The sequence below is a fragment of the Eleutherodactylus coqui genome, chromosome 4 (genome assembly GCF_035609145.1).
Source record: "Eleutherodactylus coqui strain aEleCoq1 chromosome 4, aEleCoq1.hap1, whole genome shotgun sequence".
Taxonomy (NCBI): Eukaryota; Metazoa; Chordata; class Amphibia; order Anura; family Eleutherodactylidae; genus Eleutherodactylus; species Eleutherodactylus coqui.
In genome coordinates, this window is record NC_089840.1 from 134,833,538 (window position 1) to 134,851,959 (window position 18,422).

An 18,422-nucleotide genomic window follows, 5' to 3' on the forward strand; every position below is an offset into this window, starting at 1 on the left:
GTGCCCAAAAATGTCCACAATATTCCATGTGTTATCTGACCAGTGACTTGTAAAGAGGAAGAACGATGTTCTTATCACATGTCCATAGACCTCTTTTGATGCACCCCATGATCCTATTAGCCTTGGCAGCAGCTGTCTGACACTGGTTGCTAAGTTTACAGTTAACTAAAATGCCCAAGTTCTTTTCCATGTCAGTGTTACGCAGTGGTTTCCCATTTAGTGTCTAATGGTGACATGTATTTCTTCTGCCTTGTGCATAACCTTACATTTATTAGTGTTAACCCTTTCTAATCTAATTTGTATCCTGCTTTTCTTAGGGGGCCTATTCTTTTCTACAGTTATACAAAGGCGCTATATGTTGGCTAAAGCCAGTACTGCATGAGGTGACACGCTGGATAGGCTCCAACAGCGGAGAGGCTGGCAATATACAGTAAGAGAACCCCAACGGGCACCTTCCAACATCGGAGCTGTACAGCCTTAAATCATAATGTCTTTAGATGTCAGACAATGGATTGGAAAGGGTTAAACCTCATTTACCACTTTTTTTGCCCTCAACTTATCCAGATCCTCTTGCAAAAAGCTTCTTTCCTCTCTTGTGTAAATTACTTTACATAGTTTTGTATCATCTGCAATATTGATATTTGAAGCAAACAAAAATAGAACATGTGATGAGTTTTTTCACATCGACCATCAGCCCATGTTAAAAAAAACGTCTGTGGGTATAGCTCCATAGGCTGTAATGAGGCCATGCACATCTTGTGAATTAACACGGATAGCACACAGCCCCAAATACGCTAGTGTAGTGAAGGCCTTAATGTGATCTAGAAAAGATCAAGCCATCTACAGAGTTATAACTAGGCTTACTTCGCCTGGAGCAAAGATTGGTTAGCTGCCCTGGCCATGTATCCAAATACCCTGGCTACATTAGAATGACTTGTTGAAGCACCAACAGTATTTGCGCCACCAGCCCCTCTAGCTGTCCCAGGCCATATGACCCAACACAGAACGTGGTCAAGAACTTGATATTTCATGTACAGAAGAGCCTGCAAATGGCACAGCAATGGACAATGCTGAAGTGATGGGAAATCTCCCAGCCCCAACTGCTCAGTTCCCTGCTGGTGTCTCCACTTGCTTGAGCTCTAGTCGAGCTTACTACCGCCTTCATGTGATTGCTTCATGCCTGAAGAAAGGGTTGAATACACAAAACGTTCTTTAAGCTGTGTTAATTTGTGGATTCAATAGATACACTTCAGCATTGCACTCTGGTGGACTGTTCCAAGTCTCTCCCATACATGGATTGTTTTGATGGGTAGTGGTCCACCAATGTGGAATGTGCGCCCCCTTAATCCATTAAAGAGGTGCGCAGCCTGAAGAAATATCTTAGAATGTGATATTTTAATCTTAACTAGAGTTGCCCGTACACAATGTAATCTTACCCTAAAATTATAGTACATTTTATTGCAAGATTGTAATATGTAATCATTTATGTGATCAAAGTGTGGAAAAACTGTTTTATATAATTACCTTTCTTAATTAGCATTCGTGGTTTACAGACCAGACTGATTGGTCTTGGGGTTAAGTCTGTTTGTGCAGCATGACTACACTGCAGTGAATAAATATGTCCCATGATCTGTATATTGTCCTCCTTTCTTTAACTCATTAAAGAAGGCGCTTGGTCCTTGGCTTTAATCCCGGATGATGGTTTTAAAAAAATAAAAATAAAAAAAATTAAAAAAAACGGGTCTTCAACTGTTAGTCACAGCCGAGGACCCGGAGGAGAAGAAAGAAGCGTTTTTTAATCACTTCTGAAGTGAAGAGAGAAAGCGGAAGTATAATTTCCGCTATATAACTGGGTGACTGTCCAGTACCCTGTTACCGCAGAGCTGCTGCGTATAGCAGACCCAGAGGAGCTCTGTTAATGACTGATGTCCCGACAGGGGAATGTTTTCCCCTGTAACTAGGGTTCCTATGGATGCCCCAGCTACAGTGGAAAAGTGTGTAATTAAAAAAAAAAAAAAGAAAAGACGATGTGAATGACCCCCAGAGGTTTAATATGATGTAATGGGGACATAGACGGTAAAAAAAATGGTTGCAAAGTTAAAAAAAAATAAAATAAAATAAAATAGAAAACAAACCAACACAGACGCCAACCAAAACCGTCGTGATATGCGCACTGTAATCTGAAACTACACAAAATGACCAACACAAAATGGAGAACCAATTCATGTACTTTATTTTTAGAATTCGTATATTTATACTAAAATAAGCTTTAAATAAAAAAAATAAAAAAATTTAAAAAAAATCTATATTTTTAGCCTTTTACCCAGAATAAAAACGTTAAAAAATTCTGCGAAACAAAAATGTAATTTAAAAAAAAAAAAAGCCCTAAATGTGATGGGGAGAAAAAAAGAATAGAAAAAAAAAAGGAGGGCAGCAAAACCACCACATGGGTAAAATCCCTAGAATGTATCTGGTCCTTAGGGAGTTAAAGCGTGCCCTGTGTACTTTGACTTTTCAGAATAAGATGCAGTGTTTGTACCTAAGGAATAACACTAATATTCAGCCATTACCTGACATATATGGCATTTATTCCCCTCTGCAGGCTTCCCCTCTAAGGCTTAGGACTACACTACGACTTTGGCCCCAACAAGTACTTCTAGCAGTTCTAACACCCAACTTCGTCTCATAACTGCAGGAAAGACGGGCATGCTGCTGCTATGCCAGAAGTCTTGTGCTATGATTTGGCAAGGGGTGCGGCCGCACAGATGTGACAGCTGACACATTGCAGAAGGATCTGAGAATCAATCCCATGAATTACACAGCGCTTTAAGTTATTTACCACTGCAATTCACAACCCCTAGAAGTTGGTTAAGTGATGTGAATATCTAAGATGCCTGCAGTAAACGTCTCTACACACCCATGGAAGGAACCACTAGACACAGAAGAGAAGCAAGGCCTGTTTAAACTTCAGTAGCTGCACAATGCAATGATGATGCAGAACGAACCTCTAATATTTCTGGATATTATTACTGTTCCTATCATCACCTACTTGCAAAAAAATAAGAAGCGAACTCTTATAAAATGTGCCACCGGCTCTGGCAGATCAGTCGAACTTAGAAAAAAAAAGGCGTACTTTGTACAGTTGTCCAATTGCTCAAGTACATGGATTGAAGGAAACAAAGTAAATTAAGGACATGTTTTCTAGGAAAACGTAGAGGCCAATACACAGATTAGTGGAAGGAATCCAAAAGCTGACACATTGGCCATCAGCAGCACGAAAGATTAAAGACAGACGCCAATGATTCACCAATGAAAGATATTAATAATTCCATTGGAAATACCATTCTTTTTATCGTCTAGTAACGACTTAGCACTTTCTATGGATGTCTGATTTCTAGCTACTTGGTGCCCAACTTTCCTCCCCCCAGCTGTGCCAGGCTAAGGATTTAGAAAAGCTATTTAAATAGGCAGACATGACCAGAAAGGGGCGATGCCAGGTTAGCTAATGCCAGGGTTATATTCACTAGATTGGAGCTGTGCTGCAGTTCCCTGCAAGGCTCACAACCATTTACTGTACAAGGAAAAATTGATATGGGGACGGAGCACTTAACCAGAACTGCAGCCCCTTCATACACAGAGGTTACTGCAGTCGCACCTCCACTGATCATAAAGTGATGGTAAGATATTGGGAATATTGTGGACAGTTTCAGGCACCGGTACTCAAGAAGGATATAACAGACCTTGAGCCGGTACAAAGGTGGGAAACTAAAGTAATAAATGGAATGGGCGGACTACAATACCCAGGGAGGTTATCAAAATTAGGGTTATTTAGTTTAGAAAAAAGATGACTGAGTAGTGACTTGATAACTATGCATAATATATCCGGTTGGCAATACAGACATCTCTCCCATCATCTATTTATACCCAGGACTGTAACAAGGGGGCGATCTAATAACTATGTATAAATATATCTGGGGACAGTACAGAGATCTCTCCCATCGTCTATTTATACCCAGAATTGTGACTGTAACAAGAAGGCGTCCTCTACGTCTAGAGGAAAGAAGGTTTCTACACAGATATAGAGGGGGGTTCTTTACTGTAAGAGCAGTAATACTGTGGAACTCTGTCGGGAGGACGTAGTGATGCAAAACTCGATAAGAGTACAAGAGGGGCCTGGACGTTTTTCTTGAGCGATACAATATTACATGTTATATCACTGATTACTTCAGAAGGGTCAGTGATCCGGGGATTGTTCTAATTGCCAGATTGAAGTCAGAAGGAAATTTTTTCTGCTTAAATGTGTAAAATTGGCTTCTACCTCATTGCGGATTTTTTGCCTTCCTCTGGAACAACATTAAGGGAGTAACAGGCTGAACTAGATGGACATAGTTCTTATGAGTGTGTTTTCAGCCAATCACAATCAGAGCTACCAGCAGGCGGGGATTTTAAATCCCCGACTACTGATAGCTCAGATTTACAGAGCCGGGGACAGCGGCAGGAGTCCCGGCTGAGCTCCGACAGCTGAAGGGAGGTGACGATTTTTTTTTTTCTTTTTTAAATACACTTTTTTAAATGGCTTTTCAGGGGAGGGCTTATGAAGCCCTTCCCTGAAAAGCCATTGACAGGGATGCCGGCGGCAGGATTCTCTACCGCAGCTGTCATGTGTGACAGCTGCGGTTGAGAATTGAAGAATTCCTCTGCTGCATCTGCCACATATGTGGCAGATGCAGCAGCAGGGAATTCTTTTAACCAGCGGGGTGGAGGAAACGTCTGCCGCATGCGGCAGATGTGTTCTTCATGCCCGCGGGGGTCACGGCAGCAGCAGCGAGGTAAGTTGTTTTTTTTTATGCACCAAAATGTTTCTTTTTTTTCAGGGAACGGCTTATATGTAAAGCCCTTGCCTGAAAAAGAATGCAGGTGGCCGGCAGAGCATTGTTGGTGGTCGGCGGCTCCATTGACAACAAGCACGCAGCTGTGTTCACGCACGTTTTTGCTCGTACCTAGGTGCGTACGTATGTACGCACAAAAACACGCTCGTGTGACCCTACCCTAAGTATTGCTATTACCACACACTTTCCTGAAGTAACTGTTCTTTACCACTAATGAATGTATTGTGGTCAGATACAAACATTGTGAGGTCCTTTGGAAAAGTTGCGGGCACTCAGATATACAAAAACTCTATTTACTTGACCACAACTATTTAAAGATTGAAGTAAACAGGTTATACATTTTACAAAGCAGTCATTAGAAAATGTTTCCGATGGTCTGAAGCTTTGTGCTTAATTTCATGAAAATAAGAGAACGAAGGTCAAAATGCCAAATACATGACGAGTAACGACTTACTGATTAGAAATAATAAATGCCTTGGTTGCACCTTGTTTCTATTTGTTTTACCTGAAGAATGGTGCTGTCCGGTTGGTTCACATTTGGGGTACTGAAACTAGCACTGCCATGTTTTGTAGTCGGCCAGAGACCAAGTAAACGACGACCACAAGTTAGAAGTCTTAGGGGAGTTGAAAGAAAGAAAAATAAGAGAAGTAATATTACTGCATTGAAGACCAAGGAAGCACAACAGCTTCAATCACAAATACAAAGTTGTAGAGGTAGCCATCTTTATTAGACTTTGAGAACTTAAAGTGGGAACCAAACAGAAATTTCTGAGAACAAAATCCAGATTTCAGATGAAAACTGAAAAAACACATTGTTCTAATCTGACATTAGTCATCATTGGTGACTGACCCTTCTTTACAAAATAGCAACTATAAGGATTGTAAGCTGGATACTTTACTGTAAATGTAGAAAACATAATAAAATACTGTAATACAGTACAGGATCAGAGATTTTCTCCCCCCATTTTCGTACCCATCTTCTAAGAGCCATAATGTCCTAATTTTTCCATTAACATTGCAGGATAAGGACTTATTTTTGCGGGGCAAGTCGTATTTTTTTTAAAGGTACCATATAATGTACAGAAAAACTTTTAAAAATGTTGAAAATCAGACAAATAAAAAAAAAAACAATTGCATTTTTTTGGTGGGGGAAGGGTGAGTATAATTACGGGAAAACCAAATTTATATAGGTTTTTTAAATATTTTTCTATTTTTAAAAAACTTTCTTTTTATTGTCAATTGGGCTGCAAGAGGGCTTGTTTATTCCATGGTGAGCTGTAGTTTCTATTAGTACTATTTTGGGAAATATGTTTTTTTGATAACTTTTTATTCAAATTTATTGGGACCTGGGATACCGATTTTTTTTTTTTGCAGCTCTCACAGTGCAGAATAAATATAGCATTATTTTAACAGCATTTATGTACAAAGATACCAAATGTGGTGTTTTTAATTGTTTAGATTTTTATGGAGAATATGGGGGGTTTATTTTGGACTCTCAATACTTTTTTTTTGTTAAAAAAAAAAAAAAAAAAGTTCCATTTTATTTACACTCTTTAGTCCCCACATGGGACTTGAACTTGAGATCACTTGATTGCTCGTAATATATACTGCAACCCTTCATTATTGCAGTATATAGCAGTTTTTCATGTTACCTAAGCCAACTCTGTGGCAGTTAACAGTGGCTGTAGGCTGTCAGAAACAGCTGATAGACACCAGGTATGGAGTGGCCTCAGCTCATGAGTCCACTCCATACACACTTCACGACCGCCCATTGTAAATTTACATTAGGTGGTTGTGAAGGAGTTAATATCTACCAGTCATTAAGTCTCTATGATCACCTTTCATGCAACACTTTCCTTTAAAATTCCTCTTTCAGGTGAAGCTAAGGACATGCCCTAGGGAAACATGATCAAACAATGTGGGCGTTTAATGAAGAATGATACTAAGAACTTACTGCCTAAAGTTGAACAGGGGCGTGGTGACCCAACCCAGCGGCTGAGGGTTTCGTCGCTGCTTGCTAGCATCAGAGGAGCTCCCAGGAGGGGGGACAGGTACCGCATACAGTGTAATTGTTAGAAGAGTCTCTCGTGGCAGGTGGTTTATCTGGACTGGAAAGCAGATCCTATATATGAAAATAGAAAGCAGGTTAAGCACAGGTGTCTGCTACAATACACGGCACTACGAGAACAACCACATTGTTTTCTCCAATTTGATATTTAGTTTTGAAACACAGTACTTTAAAAAGTAAACTTTAGTGTCTCTAAAGCACACTTCTAGTTAAAAAAATATTAGAATGCAGGACTTTGCAATAGTTTCACTGTATTAGGGTATCTTACTTTTTAAGTGCAGCATGCACTGGCTGCTGGCTGGAATTAAAGGGCCAGTACAGTGAAAATACATTTTTCCATCCCTGCCTCCCTTAACCAATTGCCTATCACACTCCGAATGTCTCCTACATATATATTGCAGTCTGTTCCATGCAGTGCAACCTCCTGTCTGATGCTTATCAGACACCATCCTGATGCAGAGCTATATGTTCTTGCTTTCTCTTTCACTGTTCTGTGCTATGAATCCTATGATGCATCAGCACATCACATGAGCAGCTAGACACTGTACCATCTTAGCCTGCAAGGACGACAGTGCCATTACCACCTCTAATCTATATTCATCTAAATAAGCTACAGTCAAGAGGATAAGCTGTGATCTCCTTCGTTAGAACTGTGTGACAGGAACCTCTAAATCAGCAGTAACTGTGAGAGGAGTTTGTGTCCTCCACTGAAGAGCTTGTGTGGTAGGGTCCGTCACAGAGTTATGCTGTCTGAAAAACTGACTAATCTGAGAGAACATAAAGCCCAATAATCCTCAGGTGGTCAGAATGCGATCGCATGACCGGCTTGAGGAGAGTGGTTCTTTAACTAGAAATCGACCTGTGTGGAAGCCAATGCCATATCATCCTATGGCGTTGACTTCTGCATTAAAAATGGTAACTTAGGAGGTAGAGCAGGATGCTGCCTAGTTAAGCCTGCAGCACCGAATGCACCCAGTCCATGCTGCTGTTTAAAAGAAAAATACTCTGAGAATATGTTCACAGGTTGCTGATTGGATGTGGATTTTGGTGCAGACCTGCAGCAGATTTTACCCCTTCAATTCAAACACAATTAAAAGCATAAAATCTGCTACAGATCTGCACCAAAATCCCCGACAAAATTGGCAGCAAATCATTGAAGTGTGAACGCATAATAGAAAATCCATTGTATTGCAAAGTCCTTTTCTTGTAAAACTGGAGGTATGCTTTAAGCATAAAGCGCCTTATGTTACTGTAGACACAAGTGATATTTTTCCTAGCGCTGTAGATACCAGAGCCGCTGCTGATGGCAGACTCCGCACATAAATCTAAACAAATGTTTCAATTTTTACGTACGCAATTCAATTTGTAGATCCAATGTAGTAACAGACATGTGGACTTCATTGAAGCCAGGAAGGGAACAAACAGAACACATGGAAGCCATAAATGTAATAGTAATTGTATTTCCAGCAGATCATTTCGCAGCTTTATAAATACACGAGTCGAGAGAAACCACAGACAAGTATTATCTCATGTGCAAGCAGATGTGTAACGGATGCCAAGAAGGCCTATAAAGTGTTTACTATTGCTATTACTACACTCTGTCAAAAAAATCCATCACCAATAAGCCTGTAGATTGGATACAAGATGTGATACGGGCGGGCATGGAGGCTCTAGTACCCTGTTGTACCGCCTCTAGCTTAGATACAAGATGTGATATGGGCGGGAAGGCCAAGTGGATGTACCACAGTTAGAGATGAGCGAGTATACTCGCTAAGGGCAATTGCTCGAGAGAGCATTGCCTTTAGCGAGTACCTGCCCGCTCGAGAGGAAAGGTTCGGGTGCCGGCAGTGGGCAGGGAGCTGCGGGGGAGAGCGGGGAGGAACAGAGGGGAGATCTCTCTCTCCCTCTCTCCCCCCCGCTGACTGCCGCTACTCACCGCTCCCCCATTCCGGCACCCGAACCTTTCCTCTCGAGCGCGCAGGTACTCGCTAAAGGCAATGCTCTCTCAAGCAATTGCCCTTAGCGAGTATACTCGCTCATCTCTAACCACAGTCATCTAGTTGGAACGGCTCCCGGAAGAACAGGGATACTGAGAGACACCGTACAGTTCGCCCGTCCCGTGGGAGGACAGGGAAAAGCCCTGCCTCCCTGTTTTCCCACCATTTTTGTCTTTTCCTGAAGACCTAACACTAACATGTCACCTATCCAACGTGTCACCCCATGCAGTCTGGCTTTAGCCAGCATATAGCGCCGTTGTATAACAGCGAAAAAAAGAGTAAGCCCCCTAGGAAAACCAGGATACAAATTGGATTGGAAAGGGTTAAAGCTTTAAATGCACATAATGGCAGCATGTCAGCTATAACCTCAATATCTGCAAAAAATGCCAGAAATACTCAAAAGGAAACAAAAAAACCCAAACAAGGTATTTATCCAGATAAGCATTCACGTTCTCTTCATGTTCAGATGTTTCAATATCAACGTAGATGCTGGAAAATCTGCATTAACCACCTAATGACCCATTTTCTACGGTGGTCACAGGTGTTTTTTTTTTTTTTGTTTTTTTTACGGAGCGTCATGAGTCAGGTGCCTGATTGGGCTGTGTCTGAGCCTCATGAGCCACTGCAGAATGTGGGGCGACACCGTATAAATGTAAAATCATGCCAAATTGAAAGAGGTACTTTTTAATTCATCCACAGTGGCATTGAAGCTCACTGTCAATATTATGGACTGCTTACACCACAGATCCGCAGCAAATACCGTCCATAGCATGCTTCCTGCACACAAGCGGTTATCAATTGCAGTTTCCGCTTGTGGAAGAAAAAAAAACAAAAAAGGAAGGAAGAAAAAAAAAATGCAGCATGCTCCATTTTCCTGCGATGTCCGCATGGACGGCTTCCATTGAAGTCACTGGAGGCCGTCCAACCTGCCGCCCATCCGCAATTGAAATTGCGGAGGGGCTGCGGATTCCGCCGGAAAAGCGGGAGTTTAAAAAAAATCTGTACTGCGCATGTCTGACAGCGAACATCTGCAGTACAGAAAAGATAAAGGAGACAAGTACGCAGGGGCGCTGGCCGCGCTCAGAGACGGAATCCGCTGTGGAAATTCACATTCGGAATCCGGCTCTGCTGTGTGCAGGTGGCCTAACTCATAAAACAGTGATTGCGCAAACCAATAAGAAAAAAAAAAACACAAAATGCTAGAAAAACTCCACCCTGCCTACTTTGGAAGAAATCTTTAATGCTATTAACACTTTGCAATCCAATTTTGGATTCAGGGTTTCCTAGGGGGCTTTCTCTTTCTGCCATTATACAATGGCACCATCTGCTGGCTAGAACCAGTACTGCGATATAAGACATGCTGGAGAGATTCCCCCACAACAGAGCAGCCAGTAATCTACAGTAAGAATACCCTGTCGGACGTCTTCTGACATCAGAGCTGTACAGCCTTCACTCAGAATGTCTTTAGATGTCAGACAGTGGATTGGAAAAGGGTAATGAAAACTGCTTATATGAGAAATGCTTTTATCTGCTTTTACACAGGAAGAAGCATTGCTCAGTAAATTGAGGCAGAGTGGGTTCTAGCCGCCCGCCTTCATCCACAATAAACAGGCAGCCGTTCCATAAGCGATACTAACTGCCTGTTCACATGGAACGATCCATTTTTCAGTTTTCTGCGTTCTCGTGTGTTGTTCAGTCGGCGCAGCATTTACACTGTATAATAATCTTAAGATCTTTGCTGGATGTGGGAATCTGAAGGGTTTTTTGGCCGGTGTTGGAGGGCTCTTAGACTCCTGTTATAATAAAGTTCATTAATTAGTTTAAAAATTTTAGATATCTGAATGTGTCTAACATTTGTGTCAACAAGGCAAAACAAAAAAGGGACTGCCACTTGATAAAAAGAATGCTAAATTATGCCCTATTTTCCCTGGTAACTAACAACTTCATAACTGATACAAGGGAGCGTATTCCCATGTCCAGCGAATGTCTGTGGTGTCCTCACAGAGAACATTAAAAAAATATATAATCCTACTCTTTACATGCAAGGATTGCAAATGCTAATCTATATATGCAAGGACATTAAGCTAATGTATAGTTTTTACCTTCCTATATTATTCTTCAAACACAGAAAATACGTGGATGTCACAACAGGACAAGCCTTATTTACACAGGACGAATGTTGGACAAATAATGCCCAACACTCGTCCCTACGTGTACTCGCTCCCATGCTATTACACAGTATTGTTCGCTCTCTGACACAGCGAACAGCAAGGGGCCGGGGCGGATGGAGATTTCTCTCCTCGCTCTCCCCCGCCCCGGCCCCCTGACTTAACACAGCGGCCGTTCAGTACTGAATGGCTGCTGTTTACACTGAGCGATCAGAATCATCCCTCATTGTTTAGGCTGCATAAAATCCTGAACAATGATCGCTCAGTGTAAACAGCAGTCGTTCAATACTGAATGGCCGCTGTGTTAAGTCAATGGAGAGGGGTGGGGGGGAAGTGAGGAGAGAAATCTTCTCCAGCCTCCCCGCTATGAGTCAACAATACGGAAGCGAGTACATTTAGGGATGAGTGTCAGGCATCGTTTGCCCAACATTCGTCCCGTGTAAATGGGGCTCAACTCAGAATCAAATGTTTACAGGCAAAGCAACATACAAATAGGAAGTTTGTGTTCACTAAACAATAAAAACATAGTATTCTAGGCTGAAAATGACCTATTAATCCCCCAATGTTCATCCAGAGGAAGGCAAAAAAACAGTGAGGTTGAAGCCAATTTTCCTTATTTTAGCTAAGAAAATTCTTTCCCGACTCTAATCTAGCAATCAGAATAATTCCCAGGTCGTCGACCCTTCTGAAGTAATCAGTGATATAACATGTAATATTGTAACGCTCAAGAAAGGTGTCCAGGCCCCTCTTGTACTCTTATCAAGTTCACCATCACCACGTCCTCAGGCAGAGAGTTCCATAGTCTCACTGCTCTTACAGTAAAGAACCTCCTATGTCGGTAGTGAAACCTTCTTTCCTCTAGATGTAGAGAGCGCCCCCTTGTTACAGTCTTGGGTATAAATAGATGATGGGAGAGATCTCTGTATTGTACCCGGATAGATCTATACATAGTAATTAGAGCGCCCCCTTGTTACAGTTCTGGGTATAGATGATGGGAGAGATCTCTGTACTGACCCCTTATATATTATACATGGTTATTAGGTCGCCCCTCAGTCGTTTTTTTTATAAACGAAATAACCCCAATTTTAATAACATCTCTGGGTATTGTAGTCCGTCCATTCCATTTATTACTTTAATTGCCCGCCTTTGTACCGACTCAGCCTCTGATATATCCTTCTTGAGTACCGATGCCCAAAACTGTCCACAATATTCCATGTGTGGTCTGACCCCTACTTGTAAAGAGGAAGAACAATGTTGTCGTCATGTGCCCCTAGACCTCTGTTGATGCATCTCATGATCTTATTTGTCTTAGCAGCAGCTGCCTGACACTGGTTGCTCCTTGCAGTTAACTAAAACCCCCAAGTCCTTTTCCATGTCAGTGTTCCCTAGTGGTTTCCCATTTAGTGTGTAATGGTGACATGTATTTAATACAGGTTGAACAACAGTCTACAAGAAATCATAAAGAACATATATTCATGCTGTCTGATATGACTGATGCACTTCCCCAAATAGCTCCAATTCTCTGCAGCAACATATCTTCACCCATGATTTCTCAATTCAATCCAGACGCTCAATTACTGCACACTATAGCATTACCTTACTGCTGGCTGCCCTCCCAGTGCCAGGCCCAGTAGGGTTAATCTTGTTAGCAATTAGATCCAAAAGCTGTGGGAACCACGGGAAACTCCCATAACTTCCAATCCCTTTAACTCAATCCCAAGGGTGCATGAGGTCCAACTTCTAAAAGTTTCAGATTGAGAAATTTGTTGCAAGATAACAGCCATTCAGAACTTCAGACTGCGGCGTTGGATTCCCTCTTCGCAGGGCTGTTTATTTATATCATCACATGAGATAACTAATCCAGACGTCAGCAGCTTTCGTATCTTGGATTTGATACAGCGAACAAGAAAAGTGGAGGTAGAAGTTCCCCTAAGTCTTTGCTTTCAGTCCCTGCTTGTCTTTTCCGGTCTCCTCGTCTACTTTGCCTGTCTCGTAGAGTTCCTAGCAGGCCATCAAGCCCTTTCTAATTTTATCTCTTTTCCATATGCTTGCGGATGCTCCCCACAGGGCAGGGAGGGGACGGGGCACGGACAAAGTCAATTCCTGCAGGCTATTTTGGGAGCACAGCTGAGATTTAAGACTCTGAGTGGTGCAGAAAACAAAGGTGCAGCCCGGGCTCAGCTAAAGGGCAAAACCCTTCCTGGGCCCTGCTATAAGCAAAAGCCCATAAGTGCAATAAGACACCGCAAGCCCGGGCAGATATCTACATTACTGGGGAGGACTTCCAATACATATACAAACTAATGGGGTTTTTAAACGAAGGTATCACTAGAGGTAAACAAGCATCAACCACACCAAGTATTGTCTACAGAGTCAGGAAAGTCTGTTAACCCCTTAAGAACCAAGTACAGTAAATTTACACTACTTGGTCCTGGGCTTTAATTCTGGCCTATAGTAAAAATACAGCGCAGGATTAAAGCTCCTGCCCATGGAATGTAGCAGGTCAAGTCCTTATTTGTTAGTCACAACCAAGGACCCAGAGGAGAAGGCAAAAGCCTTCTCCTTTACAGGCTACATGGTGCTCAAAGAGCGCTACAAGTATGTAGTAAAGAGAGAAAGCAGAAGTGTCATTTCTGCTATTTGACCCAGCAATCATGTGACTGCAGGGTTCCCCCTGCCACAGCAGAGCTGCAGGGTCCTAGAAGGCCCAGATTAGCTCCACTAGTGACTAAAGTCAATACAGATGTTTTCCCCTGTAACTGGGGCTCATATGGATGTCCCAGCTATATTGGAAAAGTGTGAAATAAAATAAACAAAAGACAGAATGTGAATGACCCCCAGAGGTTTTATATGAAGTCATGAAGGATATAGATGTTAAATTCCGCACCTCGACTATTGCAAGAATGCCTTATTACCAGCATTTACTGTATGCAGAACACACATACCGCATGAGAAAAGTACAATACATTTGACATTTTCAGGATTTTGCCCAGATTCAATGCTTACATCTGGTCCCAAACGATGAGATGAAACAAGTACTTGTATACATGAATCTTGCGAGTCTGTAAGGGACTGCACAGCTCCTTCCCTCCATGGCTCAGAGAACAGGATACATAGAAATCCTCATAACTGTAGGGAAACAGACAAACATTAGGATTTTGTGTTCCAAATGCCCAATTTGCCATACTTAATACTTAGCGAAAGTGTTTAAAGCTGAAAAAAAAAACATACCAGTATGTCCATACAGTTCAGACTATTCACCCCACTACCACCACCAATGTGAATACAAAGGAAGGCAAAAAAAAAAACCTCAATGAGGGAAATGCCAATTTTTCTCATTTAAGGGAAAAAGAAATTCGTTCCCAACTCCAATCTGGCAATCAGAACAATCCCCGGATCACCGTCCCTTGTGAAGTAATCAGTGATAACACATGTAATATTGTATCGCTCAAGAAAGACATCCAGGCCCCACTTGCACTCTACCTGAGTATGTGGTGTTGGTGAACTCAATAAAAGAGTTCCATAGTCTCACTGCTCTTACAGTAAAGAACCCTTTCCTATGCTGGTGTAGAAACCCTCTTTCCTCTAGACGAAGAGGGCGCCCCCTTGTTACAGTCCTATAAATAGATGATGGGATAGATCTCTGTATTGTCCCCTGATATATTATACATAGTTATTAGAGCACCTCCTTGAACTATTACTACTGTGGCCACTATGGGATGATCACTATTACTACTGTGGCTGTCATGGAGGATAGGGGAGGGGGGGGGTCACTATTACTACTGTGGCCACCATAGGGGGTGTCACTGATAATAATAATAATCTTTATTTGTATTTGTATTACTACTATGGCCACCATGGGGGAGGAGGGAGGGGGGGTATGGGAGTCACTATTGCTGTACAGTCTTAAAATTACAATCGGCTCTTTGAAAGCAACCATAAGGCCGATTTGGCCCTTAGTGAAAATGAGTTTGACACACCCCTGTTGTAGTAGAGCCCAAACCTTTGTGATAACAGCGAAAGTGAAGTGATCACTGACTGCAGTGGGCGTGGTGGAAGAAGTCATTGGGCAGTGGAACAGTGAAAAAAAGGTAGCGGTTATACTTATTAGAGCAGTTAGGTTACATAAAGCACCTTTTTTACAAAAGCTTTACATCCTCTGAAATCCCCTTTAATAATGTGTGCACACCCTCCGTGGCCAACTTCTGACAATATAAACTGTTGTGTCGATTGTGTAAATAATCTTGTTATATTTGGCTTTTTATTGAATTTTGGAAGCTCCAAATGTTACATTATAAACACTATCTATTTCCATTCAAAGTCCCGTCAAGATGAACATTCCAGCCGGCATGACCCTCCAAGACGCTGTGTACGTGGAAGGCACTTGTAGACTTGTTTTGGAAAGTGTGCGAAGACAGAAGAGAAGAAGAAGAGAGAAAAGTCAAGCAAGGACGAAGGAAAAGTATGCAAATAAAAAGAGCTTTAAAAAAAATCTATGAGAAAGTGAGAGATGTCAGGAACCTGGTAGAAATGCGGCATGGGGGAGGAGACCATGGGAATAAATATAAACAGATTAAGCAGAGGGGTAGTGGGGGCACGTGAGCCATTGTACAGGAGCAAGTGCAGCCAATGCCCAGCTGCAAGCTCCATCTCCACCCTCTGCAAAGACATTCACAAGGCAAGTTGTAACAGATTTATTAAGGGAGGGGTGAGGGTGTAGAGAAAAATACCAAAGGTCACGCTCTCCCCTATTTCCACACCTCCTCTAATCTCCTCCTCTTCCCATAGCACAACAGAGAGAATGAAAGGCACCTTTAGACAAAGGGGATCCCCTCCACCCAACTTCTCAAACTCCCTCATGTTGCAGCCTAGGACAAGCCTGAAACTGACCATCTGTCACTGCAATGAGGAGGGGGGAGAGAATGAGGAAGCTATGGGACAAGAGCAGAGAATTCCAGCACAGCTGCGGGCACAGGGGAGCGGCTAAATGAACTGCTCCCTATTCATCCCGTGGAACTCATGATCAGGGAAAGAAAGGTCGAGCAAGAGGGGTGGGACTGGCAACATCTACTGTCTTCATCAACCCCCCGCGGGTCAGTGGCTCAAAGTCAAATGATGCATTACAGGGTTTGCATTTACAATATCCGTTCCTGAAATACTAATGCAGGCAGCTCACCCTTCTATTAATGTGGAAACAAACGGTATGAACATATTTTTTATATAACACCAACATATTGTGCAACTTGGAGGCCACAGAGACACAAAATTGGGCATTCCAGAGTTATATCCATATCTATATAGTCAAAATGTGTGTGTTAGTTTTTCAGTCTCATTAATGCCTTCATGGATCTCAGCCAAATTTTGTACACTTAGGGTGCATTTAAATAAATAAAAAAATAAAGTCTTGTTATTTGTATATAGTCAACTTATTCCGCAGTGCTTTCAAGTAATTTATTTATTACCCCCACCCCAGCAAGCTGGGTGCTCATTTTACCGACCTCGGAAGGCTGGATGGCCAAGTCGACCTTGAGCTGGCTGCCTGAATCGTGCGGGGATTAACACACAACCTTCAGGCTGTGAGCGAGAGCTTAAGCTGCAAATTTTATGCGCATGCAATAAGTTTTGCTGTACTTGCAATCCTCGTTGCAGTTGCACATTGCCGATTCTTCCCTACAGGAGCAAAAGTGCATCGCATTTGCATGAAACTCACATGTACATGCAAGCATGTTGTGTATTTTTTTTGCTCTCATAGGGAAGAAAAGGAGATTCTGAAACAGAATTTACCAAATACAGGACACGCTGCAATTATTTTCTCAGAATAGTTTAATCGTCTGGGGTCCGCCATGCGGGAGCCCAAACAGCCAGCTGATTGTACACCCATTAACACAGCTGTCCAACCGAAAGCCGCTGCTCCGTTCCCTGTGTAGTGGCCAGCACTTGTAATTGCAGGCTGAAGGCCCACTAATTTGAAAAGCTGCACTTGCAATTACAAATGCTGGCTACTACACAGGGGCCTGAAGCAACAGCTTTCACTCTGACCCCTGTATATTTGCACTGCTGTCAGCGGGTGTACAAACAGCTGATCGGTCGGGGTCCCAAGTGGCGTATCCAGTCTGATTAACTATTGATGACCTATTCTGATGATAAGTCATCAATATTATCCTCCTCAGAAAACCACTTTAAGAACAAGTGGAAGAGAGCTAGGACATCAATGGCTGCAGAGACCTCGGAACAGCATGAGGCCCGAATGAAAAAAAAAAAGAGAAAGTCATGCATAAAGATCGGAAAGACATTCCAATTTGTTACTGGAAGGTCTTCATTATGATCCTCACAAGGACAACGATCAGCATCCAAAAGTTATTAACTGGACCAGATACGTAGCTATCATCACGCCAAAAAATGCAAAACGGAGGTTCCTGGAATGTGCTGTAGGGGTGGAAGCCTAGGAACCACCAGGAATATAAGCTAGTTAATGAAACAATTTAAATAAGGGGAGTCGATGTCCTACTGCAAGAGCTTACAATCCAAGAGGGCTGGGGTGACACGAGTGCTGGTTTGGCATAATGGTGCATTCATCTTTTTAAAACAGCAGGATATACACATACATGTGCAGGAGCCAGTCATCGGTCACCCCTATAATAGGCAGGGAGTACAAGTGAATTACAATATAATATCCCAATTATTAAAACTAAGCGATACCTTTATTTTCAGCGCCAGAGTTCTAATTTGTATGTAATTTAGAGATGGCCCTATGTCCATATTGCTGTTCATGTGTGGTCAATGTGATGATCCCCAGATGAACGAAGTCTGTGGTGCCTAGATTACGTCAAATACATTCAATTTATCTTTACCTCTTAAACCTATAAAAGCCTGGACGGAAGGATCAATTCACACTATATGCAGGGTGCTTTCACACACAGTGATAATCGTTCGCCGGGGAAACGATGACAAAGTTTGCTCGGGAGGTCAGTTACAACATAAAGAGGAGCCATTTTTTTTAGCAGGACCGTTCAGTCACTGTACCGGTCAATGATAACAACTGAACGATCAATGTTTAAACCGAACGATTAACAAACGAGCCAGCAATGATTTTCATGCTTGCGTAAAATGAACACTAAGCCAACGCATTCTCGTTCATCGTTCAATCGTTGCCTGTGTTTACACTGAGCAATTATTGTTCAAATTGGAACAATTTGGCGATTTTTTTTTTGAACAATTGTTCCATGTGAAAGCACCTTAGGCTTGGAGGTCATCCCTGATATTAGAGTCACGAAACTGAACCACAGAATGACTGCTACAT

At 42.2% G+C, this 18,422-nt stretch overlaps 1 protein-coding gene across 3 annotated transcripts in view; it reads right to left on the bottom strand.

Annotated features, from left to right (window-relative positions):
• PIK3C2B (phosphatidylinositol-4-phosphate 3-kinase catalytic subunit type 2 beta) overlaps window positions 1–18,422 on the bottom strand; it is a 125,112-nt gene that overhangs the window by 54,904 nt on the left and 51,786 nt on the right. For all 3 annotated transcript variants that reach the window (XM_066600142.1, XM_066600143.1, XM_066600145.1), the window contains 3 exons: window positions 14,129–14,251; window positions 6,844–7,011; window positions 5,395–5,503 (listed from right to left, as the gene is read on the bottom strand). In XM_066600142.1, coding sequence (XP_066456239.1) covers window positions 5,395–5,503; window positions 6,844–7,011; window positions 14,129–14,251 — 400 coding nt within the window. The remainder of the gene's footprint in view (window positions 1–5,394; window positions 5,504–6,843; window positions 7,012–14,128; window positions 14,252–18,422) is intronic.